This window comes from Dysidea avara, chromosome 15 (genome assembly GCF_963678975.1).
Source record: "Dysidea avara chromosome 15, odDysAvar1.4, whole genome shotgun sequence".
NCBI lineage: Eukaryota > Metazoa > Porifera > Demospongiae > Dictyoceratida > Dysideidae > Dysidea > Dysidea avara.
In genome coordinates this window covers 12,292,063-12,312,000 of record NC_089286.1, presented here as the reverse complement: position 1 = coordinate 12,312,000, position 19,938 = coordinate 12,292,063, and the positions used below count along the sequence as shown (strand labels likewise).

General features: G+C 38.0%; 1 protein-coding gene and 2 long non-coding RNA genes across 4 annotated transcripts; 1 reads left to right on the top strand and 2 right to left on the bottom strand.

Moving 5' to 3' along the window:
• The first annotated feature begins 41 nt into the window (after nt 1-41).
• On the top strand, nt 42-1,391 carry LOC136245804 (uncharacterized). 2 transcript variants are annotated; one of them, XR_010696134.1, is made up of 7 exons: nt 42-160; nt 210-334; nt 383-507; nt 557-681; nt 1,052-1,116; nt 1,193-1,231; nt 1,281-1,391. It is a non-coding gene; the product is annotated as an uncharacterized lncRNA (long non-coding RNA). The 2 variants fall into 2 exon arrangements; XR_010696135.1 differs by having other exon boundaries at nt 376-507.
• Nucleotides 1,392-14,212: 12,821 nt separating this feature from the next.
• Nucleotides 14,213-14,961, bottom strand: LOC136245545 (uncharacterized). The gene is made up of 3 exons (XR_010695925.1): nt 14,884-14,961; nt 14,368-14,461; nt 14,213-14,312 (listed from the first exon to the last, which is right to left on the bottom strand). It is a non-coding gene; the product is annotated as an uncharacterized lncRNA (long non-coding RNA).
• Nucleotides 14,962-17,240: 2,279 nt separating this feature from the next.
• On the bottom strand, nt 17,241-19,288 carry LOC136245294 (sterile alpha motif domain-containing protein 3-like). Its single transcript, XM_066036780.1, has 9 exons — nt 19,189-19,288; nt 19,020-19,138; nt 18,803-18,958; nt 18,693-18,752; nt 18,369-18,638; nt 17,956-18,315; nt 17,750-17,909; nt 17,595-17,695; nt 17,241-17,546 (listed from the first exon to the last, which is right to left on the bottom strand). The coding sequence occupies exons 1-9, from the start codon at nt 19,286-19,288 to the stop codon at nt 17,241-17,243; spliced, it is 1,632 nt and encodes a 543-aa protein (XP_065892852.1).
• Between the last annotated feature and the right edge of the window lie 650 nt (nt 19,289-19,938).

The following is a 19,938-nucleotide window of genomic DNA, read 5'->3' as shown; positions in this document are numbered from 1 at the left end:
TGCAGTGTATTCTAATTAATTCATACAGTTGCTAGGTTGTGCAAGGACTCCACTTTGTAGACACACACTACAGATGTGTTGAGACCTATAGCTATATCAGAGTGCAAGTGGAGGAGAATGGAGGTTGGATGGGAGGAAAGACCAAGCACAAAATAACAATGTAAGTGCTTTAAATGTAGTGTTTTCTAATTAGTTCATACTGTTGCTAGGTTGTGCAAGGACTCCACTTTGTAGACACACACTACAGACGTGTTGAGACCTATAGCTATATCAGAGTACAAGCGGAGGAGAATGGAGGTTGGATGGGAGGAAAGACCAAGCACAAAATAACAATGTAAGTGCTATAATGCAGTGTATTCTAATTAATTCATACAGTTGCTAGGTTGTGCAAGGACTCCACTTTGTAGACACACACTACAGACGTGTTGAGACCTATAGCTATATCAGAGTACAAGCGGAGGAGAATGGAGGTTGGATGGGAGGAAAGACCAAGCACAAAATAACAATGCAAGTGCTTTAAATGTAGTGTATTCTAATTGATTCATACTGTTGCTAGGTTGTGCAAGGACTCCACTTTGTAGACACACACTACAGACGTGTTGAGACCTATAGCTATATCAGAGTACAAGCGGAGGAGAATGGAGGTTGGATGGGAGGAAAGACCAAGCACAAAATAACAATGTAAGTGCTATAATGCCGTGTATTCTAATTAATTCATACAGTTGCTAGGTTGTGCATGGACTCCACTTTGTAGGCAAACTACGGATGTGTTGAGACCAAGCTATATATATATATATATATTATATATATATGAGAGTATACAAGAGGGGGAGATTAGAGGTCAGAATGGAGGAAAGACCAAGCATATAATAACAATGCAAGTGCATTAAATGCAGCATATTCTAACTGTTGCTAGGTTGTACACGAACTCCATTTTGTAGACATAAAAGCACCAGTTAGTGGTGCAAGATATAAAGGAATTTGTTAGCAATGTTGGTTGATCGCTTAAAGTGGCCAAGCAGCGGTTTATCTTCGTCTATGCATTATGCAGGATTGAGATGGACATGCTGTACAGGAGAAAAGAAAGAATTCAGGCTTACTAATTCATTGACAAATGTAAGCCTATATACTTATTAAAGTGTATTCTATTGAAGTGGTGCATATGGAACTCCATTTACTTATGCATATGCAGGATCAGAATTAGGAAAAGATCAACACTTGGGATTAAAATGTAAGAGTTATTCAATAAGCGTATTCATTATAATTAGCACTTTCCATAGAACACATGCTTGGTCTGGTTGGATTTGACTAGTTCTGCAATGACATTTAAATAGAAAGTTTTATTTATTCATACAGTGTATGGTAAAAACAATGGATTTATTTAAGCAGCTAAAATCTGTTGAAAATGTTATTACGCGGGTGTCATCCTTTGAATGAAATGATGAAGGCTTGCTGTTGTGGGTGTTGTGCTACATGCTGCAACAGTTGCACTAGCCATACCATGCATCTATAGTGGTTAAGCACTTTTGATCACGTGTACTCATTATCTAGTACCATAAAGGAGACATTCAGGTAACTTTCCTTGAAAGGAAACACTTAGGATCTAATGATGGTATGAAGATTTATCATATTCGTTATACATGCACCAAGTCAATTTCCTTGGATGACCAACTGTTCTTATACCAACAGTCTTGTACCCATATAGAGATAAGCACGGGTGCCATATGTGAGGAAAAAAACCCTTGCCTATAGCTGGCTACATGGCCTGCTGAAGTTCCTACACATCACTATGTGTTACCTGAATTACATACTCTTATTACTCTACGCATACTCATCAAGATATTGAGTAAAAAACACTATTAATTACATAATAACGGAACATATGTGTGCAGACAGCAATCAGATTAGACTATCGAGAAGCCTTATTCTATATGTTTCGTGAGACTAGAACTCACTTTGTTCCTTTAGTCATAGGGCTTATTTAGCTGCTGATCAATAGTCTTCAACGTTTCTACAGTACCATTATCCAGCTTTAGCAGTGGTCCATCATCCAATCTGATAGAATCATGCTCTTTCGTGTTGTTTTAATGTGTGATACGCCCAAGCGTCGGCCTTGCGGTCTGGAGTGGGGAATTTTCAGGGAATTTCCAAGAGAAATCCTGCAGAATTGTTATAAAGGATTATTCATTTTCAGTCTTCTCAAAGTAATCTTACTGTGTACTGCTGGCAAATCCACTCGATACGCATGTGGAGGCACTTTGTCACATCACTGCAGCTGGTTACGGCACTTGTAGAAGTTCCCTGATATATCATCGTGTCTGGGAATATGATTTATTAAGGAAGGCATTGCAAGCCACATATATTTTGACTTTATATGTGCAGATGGTGTGCGTCAATTAAATATGACCTGATATGTGAAACAGTACCATAAATCGTTCACGCGACATGTGGAGGAACTTTGTCGCATTGCTGCAGCTGGTTGAAGTTCCCTAATATAAACTAAATAGTACCATATATCTTTCTGTGTATCCAGAGCTATCACCATACTTTTCCATAAATGAACGAAATATGTAACCAATGGTGTGTAGGATTATAAACTTTAAGATAGTAATAAAATGAATTGATAGTATGCTAAGATATATACATGTAAGGATAAACAGTCAAGTATTACATACAGTGCCTACATAGTTACATGGTTACATAAAATAAGGGTACGTGAGTTAAATCTGCAACAGAAAGGCAATAAGTAGTGTGAAGTAACAGTGCCATCCTTACACTTGCATCCCACCCCTCCGAAAGCTACAAAGATATAGTGGCATTAATAAATATACATCAAAAGCTGATTTAACATACTTTACATCTAGTCTCCCCATTCCTCGCCAACTACAACAAACAAAAATTAACCCTTGAAATACCAGTACGCACACAGTGTAACCATACACACCTTGTCCATCCACCTCTTCTGTGAAAAGTAGAAAAATATTAACACCAAGAAATATGGAACAAATCATACCTTCCCCCTCCTCTACCATGATGCCATCTGCAAATGCATGGTAGAAACCAGTAGCAAAAGTAAATACAACGCATACCGTGATAGTCCCCTTGGCCATCTATGAATAAAAAATATATCATAAAGTCACTAAATATAAAGTAAAATACCTCCTTCCTTCTCCTCTGCCACGTCTTCTATGAATGGGAGGCATCAGTAAGGACACAAAATCCAAGCCAAAACATACCCTGTTCCTCTCGGCCATCTGTGAACAGAAAACATCAGAATTATTGTGGTAATTCTGCACAAACCATACCTTCCTCTTTGGGGGCGTCTATGCCCCCTACCCCTTCTAGGAGGACCACCTCCCCCTCCACCTGGTGCCCCTGCTGCTCCCCTCCCACCTCCGCCTCTTCTCCATCTGCAAACAGAACAGGACATGAACGAATTTTACAATAACATTAAACTACCTATATAGCTAGCTAACTAAATTACAAACACATGCATGCACACAAGCTAAATTTAAACCAAATAAAGTAATAGCACACATACCTTCCACCACCTGTTCTTCCCCTAGGTGGATAAGGGGCAGGGCGCCTCCTCCTTCGTCCTCTTCCTCCACCATACGAAGCTTCAGAGTTAGCTTCGTCCATCTCCTCCTCCACAAGCTCGTACTCTATCTACTTGCAGTTGCAGACATGCTAAAAAATACTAAACGTACAGCTTCTACTCCGACACTAAAACAGCAACTCACTTCTCTCTGTTGCTAGAAGAACGATAAACAAAACCATGGAAACAATAAAATAACCAATCATAAGGATTGATAGTTTGTTGCAGAGAAGCGGGAACTTGTACCCAATCACAGAAGAGGATCATAGTATTAAGCGCCTCTTCATGCCAAATCAAAAATTAAGCGCCCATATCTGAATAGTTTGGTAACGAATATCTTTTGATGTGAATGCTACAATTCATTGTAGTACAGACGTTTATGGGAAGAAGACAGATGTTTCAAAACGCTCTTGAATCAGACCATTGACACTGGAGCTCACAGTTGCGCTATATAAATTGTTGCAGTCACTGAGCGTGAGTGAATACATGGAGGTAGAATATTGTTGTGCCTATTTGAAAGAAACATTGTGTGTGTCCAATATTATAATATAACCCTATAGCCGGGAGTTTCCTTGGGTGTCCACTGAATGCAGCTGCTTCAGCTCGACCATAATATCAAGAGTATGTATTCAGTGCTGATATTATGAACTCAAGATACACCCTTAGCAGGCCTCACTTGGTGTTGGTTCCAATAAATCCATCTGTTTGTTTGAACTAACAATCCCTGCCAATACCCAACAACATCTTTCGACTACTAGTGCTCAGAAGGAAGATTGGTATAGCTGTTTGCAATATGACCTTCACCTTTCTGGCTTATATATTCATTACATTTCCATCAGGATTGGCTGTTTAGGCCATTTTATGCCTAACACAATCACCCAAGTGGCCAATGCTTGTAAAGTGACAAAGAAGACTATAAGATCCCTGTTTGAGCAGGCTGCTCTCATTGCTGTCTCTTGCTCATACAATACTCTTAATTCTAGAGCCTCCCCGGCTGGGATCTATAATTGGTTTACCTAAACTAAACTTTTCTGCATACTATAATTATTATTGTTGTATTACTGTAAGTCTTGCTAGGGCTCCTGTACAGTCCACCCAGTGCATGGTACTCCTGATCCTGTACTTGTGTAGTATATTGTCTTGACAAAACAAGACATCTCTCTCCATATTATAACCTACTATGATAGTGAACAGATAGTTTCATTACACAGTTGCATGAATTTAACGCATAAAGCTAACTACACAAATACAGTAATTGTCAACTTCTTGTGCTTGCACTCCATACAGCATTGTTCATTCTTCTCTAATCATAATAGTAGCAAATATCTGCAAAAAGGAAAGGTAGATTAAATGTACCATTATAATGTGATGCATTGTTAGCGCCTGGTTTTTAGATGGTCAAACATCAACTTGTTTTTTAGTATCTTGTCTACCTTTTCTTCTATTGAATTCAATTTCTTCCATAGGGGCTGGAACTGCTGCAGGGAGATGCATATGAATAATCTTTGCAACTAGTTACGGAATGTACGTATACAGCTACTTCACAAACAAGATGGCAAATTACCTCATTAGGATCAGTAGGCAGCGTTACTCCCTACAAAGTAATACTAAAGAAATGTGTTATATGCACATAGCTATAATTATAGTGTCTGCATGCACTGTTTAGTTGGGTAGTTTCCATGGCCAAATAATAATTAAGTACATATTGTATTTTGTATGCAAGTGCTCTGTTTTGTACGTAAATGCAAGCAGCATAAGTAATCAATTATTAGCGAAAGTGCATGAATTATTGTCACTGTGAATTTTACAGTTATTGTCTACCTATATTAGCTCTCGCCTGATTTGCCTCATGTTAAGCCCTTTTGTATTGAATCACTTGGATTTAAACTTGAGAATGTATTAAACCACTAAATACATTCTGTATTTATGTCTACCTCGATTTGTTTGTAATGCATAAACAGATTCTCACAGCATGAAATGTTGCTTGTGCCCCTCTCCTCATAAAGCAAGGGAAAAATAGTGAACTGCATTCAAATGGAGGTAAGTGTGTATAAGCTGTCAGTGCAAAAAGAGCTGCTAGACTACAAGTCAGAAAACAATGGACCAGCTCATAAGGGATATGGTCCATTCAGCTATAACCCTGAAATAAGTTAGCTCATTACAGAAAAATAATCATGGCGAGATTTTAAGATGGCCATATGTGTGCATGCAAAATACTTAAATCCTCTGTGCTATGCTTTAGCGATAGTTTTGCATTAAAAATTTAAAATATAATGTTTGCAATGAAAGCAAAGATATTAGGCTTATGTAATTCATGAAACTAGTACATTAGGTCTAGTGTTGTTTTATTATTATTATTACTAGGACCGGGTCACATATAACCAAGTACATATGTCATAGAAGCAATCCACTTTTATGGTGAACAGTGTTGGGCAAGTTAATTTGTAAAAGTAACTAGTTACATATTACATATTACTTGCAACTGAACTATTTAGTTACAGTTACATATTACCCATAAAATAAAGTAACTGTAATAATATTACATATTATATTACTTTGTGTCCATAGCCTTAAGCTGTCACGTGTGAAACTACCACCTTATCACGTGACATGATTGCGTTGTTGGACATTATGCAAATCTTGGTTATAAGTAAGAAGCTGGTGAATAAGCTTCATTCAGTAGGCCTCGTAACTTCGTTGTGGCTAGGCGTTACTAATGAGACTAGTAACTTCGTTACTTGTAGTAATAATATTACGTAATATTAGACTCGTTACAGTAACTATATTACTTATGTAACGCGTTACATTTGTAAGTTAAGTAACTTGCGCTATATTACCTGTTTTTATAGCGTATTTCGTTATATTACTTTGTTACCACAAAAGTAATAATATTACGTAACGCGTTACATAAGTAACGCGTTACTCCCAACACTGATGGTGAATAATACAATGCCATTGACTTGTCATGGCTACATACATAATGCCAAGTCCAAGGAAACTAAGTGATTTAGTAACCCCGATGGCTCAAGGCTGTAGCATCCCAAGTTAAGCGAGGGCGCTGCTAAGGGCCTCACAAACGTAATGGCACAAATTGTGTAGTCATGGGGTCAACAGTTCCAAGAGTTAGCTACAGCGCTTTATTTGAGGCCATGCGTAAAAGCTGATATGTCGGCATACGCATTTTCAGTGCTTTGTTTATGATAATTACGTGGGGTTTAAGGGTTAACTGATAGTTTTAACTTATGAAACTTGATTAATTTTAAAATTGACATTATAAAATGGTGGGACAGTGATGTTCCATGAAACAACAGATCAACATGACACGACTAAAAGTTGACACTCTGTTATATACATTAACATATATAGGCTCAGAATTATTTACACTATATTAGAGCACGAAACACCCCAGTGAATAATCCTTGTTACATTCTGCACACTGCTGTAGTTGTATCATGGACAACATGTACTTATACTGTGTACAAAACTGATGCTGCTGCTATGGTACAGTCCACTTTACTTATAACTTCACATCACCTTGTGTGGCCACGCAACAACATGGAATCTGCCATGCAGCAAAAATACAGTGACATAACTAAACCCTGGCCTACCCAGGCCTGGACCCAGGTCTGGGTATCAACAAAATCGCACTGAATAATGGGACTGAGAAACTACTAGAAAGATCAATATACAGTGGAGAGCCAATTATCTGAACCCCAATTATCTGAACATTTGATTATATGAATCCCAAATTGACTGTTTGATTAGAGTATTTCGTCAACAAGTGTATGCTTTAGTAGAGTAACTGAGCATTGTTATACGAACACCCTACACCCATGTTACTTTGGATAATCAACTCTATAATAGAGCAGTCAATGCATATTATACCAAGTTTTACAGCAAAGGTACAATGCATGTGGCTATGTGAATTTATAGCTGCTGAAGGAGTTTGTGTGCACCAGGCGCAATTTCAAAGTATGTAAATTCCAAAATTGTCATAAGAGAGCAAGCTTACACACTATTAGCACAAATTCAACTATTGATCGTATCTATACACTTCATTTGTCCCTGGCATCGTGTTAGTCTAGTTACACCAATGGCAATGTGACATTACCACACATGTGTGTGCTGTACACCACATGTGGTACATGTTTACAACACTAGTCAAGCATTTCTTAAAACTAGAGTAACATCTTCGATAGTCTAACTGACTGATAAATGCTATCAAGAGTACATACCGTAGATTCCCTAAAATTTCGGCATCTCTAAATATTCGGCACTCCCCGTGCTTTGAACGCAATGTGCTCTAAATTTCGGCAAGCGCAGGAAAGTTTCTAATTATAATCACACTATTTTTTCGGCACTTGGAGCACTAGTTGACGAAGGTCTCTTGAGTACTGAGGATTCCCAGTGACTTCACACAATCGACGCTGGATGAAGCACCAAGTGTGAAATTGTTCAGGGAACGTACCCAACGATATCATCGTGTGACATCATGACTACCGCAAAACGATCTTCGTTTCTATTCACAGAATAAAATCCCCTGGTCCCACATCTCCTTGTAACATGATACACCCTCAGATAACGCTTTGTTAGCTATGGAACACTTCATGCAGCATCTGGTAGCGAGATTTCACACGAGATAGTTTAATAATATTATTGATTGTGGTTTCTATTTTTTATTACTTTTTGAAATCCTTAATATTACGTCTGGGTGATTGTATTGAAAAGTGATGTAGTAATGACATCGACCATCCCTTCTGGATAATGTAGGCAGTCATAGTATATAGTGCTGCGGCCAAGTGAGTGTTGTAGTATCGTCAGCTCCGCCTCAAGGCATTCCTATTAGTCCCTGTAGAAAGAAATCCAGAAAGTAAGCAGTAAATTGATCGCAAATTGCATAGCCATGAAGCGTGTAGACTGTATCAGGGATAGATCCCTCAAAATTCGACAATAGCACCAGGTTGGTACATTTTTTCCTAATTGTTCGGCCAGACGCAAACTGAATTAATTTATTTCTGCCGAATTTTTAGGGAATCTACGGTAATAGAAACCAAGAGTGTCAAACAGTGTATTAGCCCGTGATTAATAATTGCATAAAGTAACCGGCTATTTCAGTAATTGTTTGTTTACGCGAAATGGTAATTTGAAATGTGTACGTAGCAATGAGTCTTTGTTGCCAGTTTTCCGTGTTATTCAACCAAGTATTCAACAGTTATTGTACAAAGAAAGTGTAGTAAGGACCCAAGATAACTCCAGCTCTCTAAAACAATGGTTGCACAAACAAGCCTGTTGTCACACCTTCAGGGATCTGCTTGGCAGTGTCAGAACTTTAGAATATCATGTTTTCACTTGGTTTAGTGGCCGAATTGGGCTAAACACAGCAACCCTTAATGGCAATGAAAACAAAAAATTACTGAAATATCAGTGTTACTTTACGCAATCATTAATCACGGGGTAATACACCCGTTTGATACTCTTGGTTTCTATTATATACTCTTGATGCTATTTGTGTGTTCACTTTATCTGTTGTTGATTTTAAGCTGTAGGGTTTTCACCATGCCCTCCCTCCTTCGATGTCATCACTTTCAAACATGCTGTACCACAGAGGAGACATCAAATCATCATGCTACACCCTTCTTAACTATATATAAGGTTTTTCACCGTCATCACCTTTGAACTTGCTGTACCACAGAGGAGATATCAAATCATCATGCTGCACCTATCTATTATTATAAATATTGTATTAGTTATAATATTATGCTATTAAATTAAGCGACAATCAGAATTTTATGTACTTGTAGCTGACCAAACTCAAATGAATATTTGAACATGATAACAGTCCAGTACACTATCGCTGAATGTAGTGTGAAGATGTTATGGTATCGGTTCTTGGAGGTGGAACTCAGCTATATACAAAACATCATTTGTCCAACATATCTAGCTATTGATCTGTACTGCTCTAGTAGAGCATATCTTGACTGACCTATCATTTGTTATATAATGCAGAATGTGACAACATGTAAAACACAGGTATGTTCTCAGACACATGCAACAAAGTTGGACCACAAAAAGAGAACTACAGTGGTAGATCCAAGAGAGGTGTGTACCCCCCCTCCCCCACCAAAAAAAATGCATGCAAGATTGAGATATTCTAATAGTCAAAAGTCAGATACTCTAATACAACAGTCACTGCAGATAACTGAATCCACAAACAAATCTATTTGCACTGTATTATACAACCATACACCTTGAATCCACCTGAGAATCACTGGACTCCTACGCACATACAAGAGAACACATAGTTACGTACCTTATTCACATCAGCAGAGGAAAACTCAACATCCTACAAGTGAAACGTATTGTTACAAAAATACACAATTCATTATAAAGGATGTCAGCAAATTAATTGGGAGTTACTTCACTTATTATATGCACCTTTTGGAAAGCCATAATTATAGATCAAAACTTGTTTTGTTACTTCTTTACTAGCTATACTACAGAGACAAAGTAATGTGACTTTGTAATTGAGACCAAACTTAACACAGGATTTGTATGTGACAAACAGTGCTACGTACAATTCTACATGCAGTGCAATTCATGTACCTTGTTTCCATCATCAGAAATTAAAATTTCCTTATCTTTGGAAGACATTCCAACTTTTGATGAATGAGAATAATTGCTGGGCACCACATGCACAAGAATACAAAATGAAACTTATTGTTACAAAAAATGCACAATTCATTATAAAGGATGTAATCAATTAATTGGGGAATTGCTTCACTTATTACACCCACTTTTTTGGAAAACCATAATTATAGACCAAAACTTCTTTAAACACTTTTAGTTACTTAGACAGGGAGACAGCATCAGCTTAAGCTGTTTTTCAGCTGTGCCCTGAACAAACATACATTAGCAAAGGTACATGCATACAATTATTACAACAATAACAATATTTAAGAAGCTAGTTTAAAGATATTTAATGACTTCGCTTCAGTTAATGAGGTGGGCAGGGTGTTCCAGATAGTCGTGCCGCGAGGCTACACTTCCCATAGTTTAAGTGCACGGTTAGCTTATTTAAACGATGTGAATTGCACCCTGCATACGGTCTGTAACAGACATTGCAGATTTGAATGTGGTAGGGTGAAAACTTTGTTAAGATCTTACAAACTTGCATGGCAGTATGAAATCTACAATGCTCAGCCAACAAAACGTAGAGGGGCCAGTTGATAAGAAATATACAAAATGATCATAAAAGTGGTAATCAGAAGGTGACCTATACACACAACATAACAGGACATCCCTTTTGGTGTTTGAGAACAATGCTATCCACAGAGACTCATGATCAATACTGCCGCTTTCTGAGAAATCTTGATGAATACAACAACGAATTTGGTTTTTGAAACCTAACTCATCAAACAATAGACAAATCATGATCACAAGAGCAAATGTCCAAGTCTGTGACAGTGTCATGCAGCCATGTTTCAGAAAGAGCCATAACATCCACTTCATTAGAATGGTAAAATGATAATACTTCCTTAACAGACTTCTGCAATTAAAGTGGGTCAACAGACACAATACACTCCTCACCCAAAAGTGGACTAAATGATTTAGAAAGTTCCATACTAGATAACACTGAACAGTTATGGAACGGTAAACTAGCAGTCAAACAACAAGGACAGAATCAAGAGAATCTCTCTTGCTGTTGGTACAGACAATATTGAGCTTTAGTAACTCCATCAGGGGCCTATCCAGGGGGGGTGGATGGGTGGCTAGCCACCCCCAGATGATTAGTATTCATTACCCTGTTATTTTGTTTTAATCCTTTTTTGTATCTTTTCTGTACCGTTTGCTTGTATATACATACACAGCAAAAACGAAAGTATGAGGTTTACCCGAAAATCGGTGTAAACAGGAGTTTACACCGTGCATACCGTTTTTTAGTATGTATTACACACTGTCAGTGTGTATTACATACTATATCACACAGTGTGCATTACATGCTCCTTATACAGTGTGCATTCCATACTACATGGTGTGTTATACATTCCCACACCCCATCTACTACATGGTATGCAGTACATTCTCACAGCCCAATATGTAGTTTACTCCAACCCTTTATACCATTCCTTATTCTGTTCATAAATGTACAAAATGACACGAATACATGCTTCTACAGATATAGCAAAAAATTTATTAATGAAATAATGTGATCAAGTTTGTTTAGTCCATTTGCATAGTGTATATGCATTCATGTATGCATGGCAAGTGCATAAGTTACGTAGGTTTGTTCACACAAGCACATGTCCATTAATTTCATATGGCTGCATCTGTTGATTTATCATCACTGTATGGTAAGTGCTCATCTATATATAAAACATAGAAGAAATATGAAATGTTTGTGTACAAAGAATTAACGCATGCATTTGAACACTAGACTCTAATACAGCACACACCAAGAAAATACTCTATCTGAGCAGCACTGCATATAAAATTAATCATAACAAGTGTAACAAAAAATTTTTTAATTTTTCAATATGGGTAGGGATCAAAGTAATAAAAAGTACTGAAACAAGTGAGATCTACATCCTGAAGGCATAGTAGCTACACACATATCATATCTTTACTTCAGTTACTGAGAGTCTAAACTACTGATGAAAGTCCGATTGTCTACCTCTTGAAGTCGTGGTAGTATACACACATTATCCCTACTTTAATTAGTGCCATTGCATCTAATTCCTGGCAACTAAAGTAGGGATAATGTCTGCCATTGCATCTAATTCCTGGCAACTAAAGTAGGGATAATGTCTGTACTACCACGACTTCAAGAGGTAGACAATCAGACTTTCATCAGTAGTTTAGACTCTCAGTAACTGAAGTAAAGATATGTGTGTAGCTACTATGCCTTCAGGATGTAGATCTCACTTGTTTCAGTACTTTTTATTACTTTGATCCCTACCCATATTGAAAATTTTAAATTTTTTTTGTTACACTTGTTTATGTACTTTTTATTCACTAAAATCAATGTATTTGCAATCTTCAGGATTACATGCAGGACAAAACACATAAACTGATAATACAGGTTTTGGCAACTGAATAGTCGCTTTGGCACAAATTTTCGTCTTACCTGAAAAGTGTTCAACAAATCAGCCCCCTGTCCCAGGATGAATCATTTTCGCCATGGAGAGCTACATTTGAGATACTAGAGGGTAACTGAAGCTGGTAAAAGATGAATCCATTAGTTGTCTGCTGAGTTAATTAGGACCACTCCCACAGCACTTAGCAGCTGCAAAGGACCACGCCCAAGGAAAGGACCAAAAACCACATCGCAAAGGACGTGGGAAGGACCACGTCGTAAAGGACCACGCCCACCATATTGCGAATGTTGCTGAAGGTGCCAACAAGTTAATGACACAGCTGCTACATCTTGTTTTCGTGTTTACTCCAGCTGCCAATCTTGTTACGAACAAATTTTAGCGGAGTACTTTATTTAGCGATGTACCCATACCGAGCACGGAAGCCCTTGAGAACGAATCAACACTATTAGTGACCTGTCTTTACAATAATACAATGATGGCAATAAACAAGGATAAAAGGTAAGACCATAGCGCAAGGATTGTGTTTGTATCGGTGTAAGAAAGGTTTAATATATAGGAAAAGTGAAGCGTTTTCGTGCAAGAATTAGAACTGTAGCTTTAACTATCGTTTCACTAGGCCTGGCTGAAGGCGTCAGTGATGGAGGGAGTGAGTCAGTCAGTCAGTAGAAAATTCGCTAAAATAAATTTTTTTTCAAGCATAATAGCAACTCGTAGAATGCTGTTCAATCACTTTTGAAGGTGGAATAGCGCTTCACTTTTGTAATACAATACTGCTGAATAGCCGTAATGGTTGTGTAAGTCTGCTTTTTGTGCGAATTTTTTTGGCGGGGATTTGGTAACCTTGACGATCCCTGCCATTAAGTACTAATGTACTTAATGATACTGTGGGCAACACATAGGCGATTTTACAGGGGGGCCTGGGGGAACATCCCCCCCCCTGTTGAAAAACATGTTCTCAAAAATCTTGGGGAAGGGCTGCTATCAATTTTAGGCCATTTTTAAGCCTTAAAAATGTAAAAATCCTACAGCTTCTGGGGATTGCACCCCAGACCCCCCTAAAGTCAGACAATAATACAAGTTGAGCCTCTCCTGTATGTCAGGTCTAGAATCGCCAGTGTAGCAACATAAGAAGTCATTATAGTGTGTACTCATGGTCCTTGATCTGGGCTACAAAAATGTATTGTCACCTATGCTGTGGTAGCTTTATAATCAAGCCAAGTAGGTATAAACAACATCATTGTTGTCCATAGACAGCTGCAGGTATTCAGATTACTGAATTTGCATTCATGAAGCCCACTGATCAACCACTCTACTAGAACATATACACCACTCAAATAATACTCTAATAGAACAGTTAGGTTTACTGTCAATCAATCAGATTATTGGAGTTCGGGTTAGTTTAGAAGGCAGTGTGAACAGCGTGTTGGGACCTATTTCAATTGAAATTATGCCTATGGGATGTCTATTTGAAGCATTCATCGTGTCCCGTCTATACCGAGAACATGTCAGGAACACTCACTCAGTTGAGCAGCAGACGAAACAACTGCATGCTTCTCACTGTGTTAACATCCTCTTCAGTATCAGCACAAACCACTACTTGTCACTGGTGATGACACAAGCTACATAATGAAACAGTACAGTCAACCCATACAGTGATATACACAATGTGCATACCATTTTGTCGTACATATCCATGTGGTGCCATGGAAAGAGCGCACAACTCTATACTGGTAGTCAAACACCATCACTGTACCTCCATCAATTTCTTCTGCAAAAAATCGTAAACTTAATAGACAGGTAGGCATAAAAATACAATCTATTCAGAGGTACATTCAACATCACTAACAACATACATGTATTGCTCTAATAGAACACCCGAACATCCAAACACCTGTGTGCCAGCTAAATCATAAGTGTTCAGATAAGTGAATTTGTTCAGATAAGTGAAGCCCATTCATTTATATACACCCTTTCGACCCATTTGCATACAGAATTTTGATAACCACTCTAATAGAACATACAAGAGTTTAATAATACCCTAATAAAATAGTCAGTCGGAGTATCAAGCATTTAAATTACTCCATAAGAATTTGGGCTATAGAAAGTAGTGTGAGCAGGGTTTTTTATTGGAACTGCATCAATGAAGACTGTTGTATGGTGTCCTCTTTCTATACATGACAGGAAACTCACTCAGTTGAGAAGCAGGCGAACCATCATAATGTTTCAGTACCACTACTCATCACTGATGATATCACAAGCTATATGATGAAACAGTGCAGTCAACCATGTACATTGATATACACACTATGCATAAGTCATAGTTTTATATGGAGTACTAACCTGACGTCCTAATGGAACAATATCAGTAACTAAAACTGCCATTGTTTCTTTAGTTTTTTTTGTTTTTACACAGAAAGAACATGCATGCAGTCTTCCAAACTGAGATTCAAACACTTTGGTACCCTTAACATCGTGTGCTCTAACCATGTGATACTGTAACATAAGTGATGGTAACTGCTCTATTAGAGTAGATCAATCTTGCATCTTAGTTCAACCTGAAGGGAAGGGGAAGAGGGTCTCAAGACCCCTCCCCTGGATCCACCCCTGGGGGGGCATTCCTAACCAAATGCGACATCATTTTGAGTGTAGCGTTTACAGATACCCACAATACATTAGAAAAAGGACAACTTGACTTTCTCAAGCACCATGCAGCCAGTCACTTTTATAGAATGCCCGATACTTAATCCACTCATTACACGAGAAAATCCTGAAATACTCCGCATTTGTTTGAATTCTTTGGTCACGGTTCGTCTCACCCCCTGCATAATCTCTCTAGTTTGGCATGGCGGCCCGTTTCCCATAGGGTTCTTGCACCTCCATTGTAACAGAAATGTTGGCTGTATTTATGAACAAGTTTGTACAGATGCTTTACACTTTTATACAGAAACTCCTGTGTCTTGTAGCCACCGCTATTCTAAACCTGGAGACATCCCTACAAATAGTGGTTGATCCACCAAGTTGCCGCATCAATTTTTTGGAACTAACGTAATAGTAGCTGCAATTAAATGCAGTTTATATGTGTTGCGTATGTCTGTCTGTCAATGCAATGTTTGTGGTGTCATACTAATAATAATTAAGAGTGCCACGTTTCTATTACTGGCTGAAATTGTGTTTATAACTACTTCAGTGGGGCCCAAAATGTGTGTACCTTGACCTCAAAAGTGTGTGTACGGTGACTATACATGCGTATGTTAGTGACAACCATTCTTTCCCATATTTTCTTCCCAACTCTCCGTCCCCATTCCTGGCTGTGAGTTGAAGCCACATAATATCTGTGATATCACAAATGAGCTTGATCTTCATGGGCAATGATCATATAGGTTCTATGTAAAAAGCAAAAGAAACATTCATGAACTACGACCAGTAAAAAAGATGGCAATAGACACAAAGTGGGTTGTATTCGAGAGAACAACTGATGTCAGAGCTAGGTGTTCTTGAATCTGATTGGCGACCAAACAATTCCTCAGTTGTTTACGTCACTGCCAAGAGTTTTTATTATGTGTCATGAGACCCTTGTGGTCTGGGGGTAAGACTATATACCACAATGTATTCATGCAAGACTATTGGTGTCCACGTATACATTTTATATTTTACTATACAGTTCAAAATCAAACCTCTATAATGTACAGAAACTCTACCAGGATGTCAGCTAAATAACAGTGAAGATTTGAGTTGCTGCTTTCCAATTTTATGTAAGTTGAGTGTATTTAAGTATTTCAAGATTAGTAAATATTGTGTTTTGTATAATCCTCCAGTCTAAATGAAGTACAACCACTCTTTCACCATTACAGATCCATTTACCGAGTGTTCAATTTCAGAAGAAAAAAACACGTAACTTTATTCGAGAGTGTACATATATATTGTACTATAGTGATTGTCATTTTTAATATATAGATGCATTGGAATTTTATATATACTGCGTTAATATAGGAACATGCATTTTGCACATGCTTGTAACAGGCATGTAACGATTACTCATTGATGGTTAGCTTTTAGCATGAAATGCATGCATGCAACTAATGAAGATGCTTGTGACAACCTTGTCCCAAGTCAGAGAGTGTCACAATAGTGGGCGTCTGCACAATCTTGTGTCTAGACTGTTGCAAGGTTACCACAATGTTGTGAAATGCTTGTCACAATCTTGCTGCAAGCATTCTACAGCCTTGTTGCAATTATGTGACATGGTTGTGACAACTTTGTCACAATCTTGCATTATAACTGCTTCACATTGTTGTGACAGATATGGTACAACTTAGTAATTTCTATAAGGGGTATGTAAATAATTATGGTAAAGAAATATTTCAATAACACAGAAACAGGATAGCAATTTTTACTCAGTGTATTGGAATAGGTGTGATCAAATATCCAGAAAAATACATTGTCTAAAAAAAACATTGTACAGAAAAATACATTGTCCTAAATAAATTATTTCCTACAGAAAAATCATCCTTAGAGAGAGTTCATATTACAACAAAATTATTAAGGTTCTACACTACATTGTCCAACATGTTCAATAGATGGTTTAATCTGGTTTTAGTCTTTGGCACAGTGACATTTAGGAAAATAGCTTCCAGAAACTGGTAGAAATTTCTGGTCCCTGTGGTATACTCAATATTGAAGACATAGTAAGCCGCAAACAGCACAATTGGCAGCTCTTCAACTTTTATCCTCGACATCACGATATTCTCAATGACAAGGTATCCATCTTTTGGATTGCTGGCAGAGCCCCTTATAAGAACTAATGGTTGAGGGTACTCCAGTGCCTTTGCTTCAATAGTCACATCACAAAATTCCTATACAAATGCATAGAATGGGGAAGTTTATAATATTTTTTTTCTTACATTGGTGAATATCACTATCTTGGTGGAATTTGTAGCGGTAGCTGTACGTGCATCAGGGAGGAGATTCACTAGCATCATTGTCGCATACACTGCTTTGAATTCTAAAAACATAATATTTATTATGAAAAACAAGCGCATGCACACAAAAGGCATACCTTCAGAAGTACAAGTGCTACAATCATCACAGAGTTCCTGTAGGTTACTGGTACGTTCATTTTGTGCCACCTCATATATTTTGGGAGTTGTTTCCCTCCATATCTCCTTAATCTTTTGTATCATCTCTTTTTCAAACAAGCGATCAAATTCTTTGAAAATCTAAAGTGTATTATAATATTTATCTTTATGCACATTGTATACTTACCTGCTTGATGTTTTTGAGAGGAGGATAAACTTTTAGCACTTCTGCAATTCGCGTTGGTTTCTCCAATATTTCGTGACGCCTCAAAGGATAGGTCACATCCATCAAAGTGGCGACGACGTGCTTGTCTGGTGATTGCCTTTTCCCCTCCAGTTGTAGCCTTTTCAGGTGTCTTGTGTAAGAAGCATCATCCTCACTCTTTGGTAGTACAGGTGGCACAGGAAACCTTGGTAGACATGGTAAGATTTTTGGTTTTTTCGCTGCAGGTATTAGTGATTCCTGATGAGCTTTAGATTTTATGCTTCTTGGCTTGGAGTTTCGAATGTTTTTCATTTTATCTCTCATAGCCTCCACCAAGTAACCCTTGTGTATAAAAAAGGTTATTATTTATTTACTATATGATCACATTGCCTTACATGTCCAGGTCCAGATTTAGCCTTTAAGAATGGGTATTTCTTTACAATTTGTTCTGCAACATGATTATATTCTGGTGTTGTGGGCAATGACTTGTATGTAAATATTGCAGAGCATACACTAGCTATAAACTTTGTCCTTGCTTTCCCACTCAATCTATTGTGACTCAATTCCTCCATCACATCCTTGGGATAGTTTATGGGAAGCTTGAATGGGATTGGTAATGGTTTTTCTTTTTTTTCAATCTTTAGATGAGCAAACATTGGCTTCGGCTGCACATGCATAATAAGTTACATCAATATCTCTTTGTAGACTTTTATAGCTACCTTTGTGTCAACAGATGCTTGGGTGGTTGTTGCAGATGTAGTAACTATTGACTTGTCAGGCTAAGTACATGCAACAGCTAAAACAGATATTTGATGCATACACTGTATACCTTAGTGTCTGAATTTTCAGCTTCGGAATCTGAATCAGTGTATTCATGTTCATCTTCGCTAGTGCTGGACATGTATGGTTGTTCTAACGTCCACGACTGGGAGCTGTCATCATATGGGACTTGTGAGCACTCAATTGATGATGGACTGTCATTAGACTATATAATGACACCATATTTCATGCATGGTGTAATATTATGGTAAGCATCATGGACTCACATCGTTCAGCCTGTCTCTTAATGTAACTATCTTTCTCCTTGCTCCTATTGGCTTGATAGCTTCTCTTATATCATCATCAGTCAATTGTTTAAGAGATTTTACACTGTCAACTTCGTTATCTGTTCAAAGAAGGTTAAAGGTTGTGCATGGCTATAGCTACATATCTGACCTTCAAGTGTGTGAATAGTCACTGCACTGACACCTTCGCTTTGTAGCCAGGTTACAAAATCTTCCTTATTGCTCCATTTTTCTCTTAAGTCTACTGCCATCATAAAGCTATAGGTATAGCTAATCTACTTCTTTCGAGCTGGTTGCAGCGGTTTAGTTCGAGTTGTCTCTGAAGTCTACAAACTAAACTTAAGCTTTGCAGACAGCAGCTTTTATAGGTGCACCAAACAAAAGCCTTTAAAGTACACTTGCGGGGTGTGCATGCGCATGAGCACGGTGTTCAGGCGACGATGCACGCAAAAAAAAAATTTTTATGTGAAATATTTACACGCTACGATTTGCGGTGCTCGAGACTATACAGAGTTTTTGCTTCCGTTCGAACACTTGGCGTATTGCGAATCCGCTTATTATTGCTTTTGCATCACTCATAATAAACAGAAACGCATGCGCAATAAACAAAAAAATTATCTGTAGCGTGCTGTGTGGATACAGAGGTTTTCAGGTTGGTTGTCCGCGACTTCCTATCAATTTCTGGCGCATGTGCGAGAAATAGCCAATCAAATTCACTCATTCGTGAATTCAAATTCAGTGCTCAGATGTCATTGACTGTTGATTGCACATGCGTGGACAACCAACTCTGTATGTGCGTGTAGATCAGTCGGTATACTAGTCTACCCGTGATACAGCATGTATGAGTGCCAAATTTGTAAACAGTACACAAGAAACTCGTCAAAAGAAATAATTCGTCACA

Bases quoted from the DNA above. Each gene is read 5' to 3' on its own strand.
- LOC136245294 (XM_066036780.1), bottom strand. From the start codon at position 19,288: ATGGCAGTAGACTTAAGAGAAAAATGGAGCAATAAGGAAGATTTTGTA. The intron at 19,139-19,188 runs GTCAGATATGTA...TTCTTTGAACAG, and splicing joins GACTATTCACACACTTGAAG to ATAACGAAGTTGACAGTGTA. The intron at 18,316-18,368 runs GTAAGGCAATGT...TTTATACACAAG, and splicing joins CTAAATCTGGACCTGGACAT to GGTTACTTGGTGGAGGCTAT.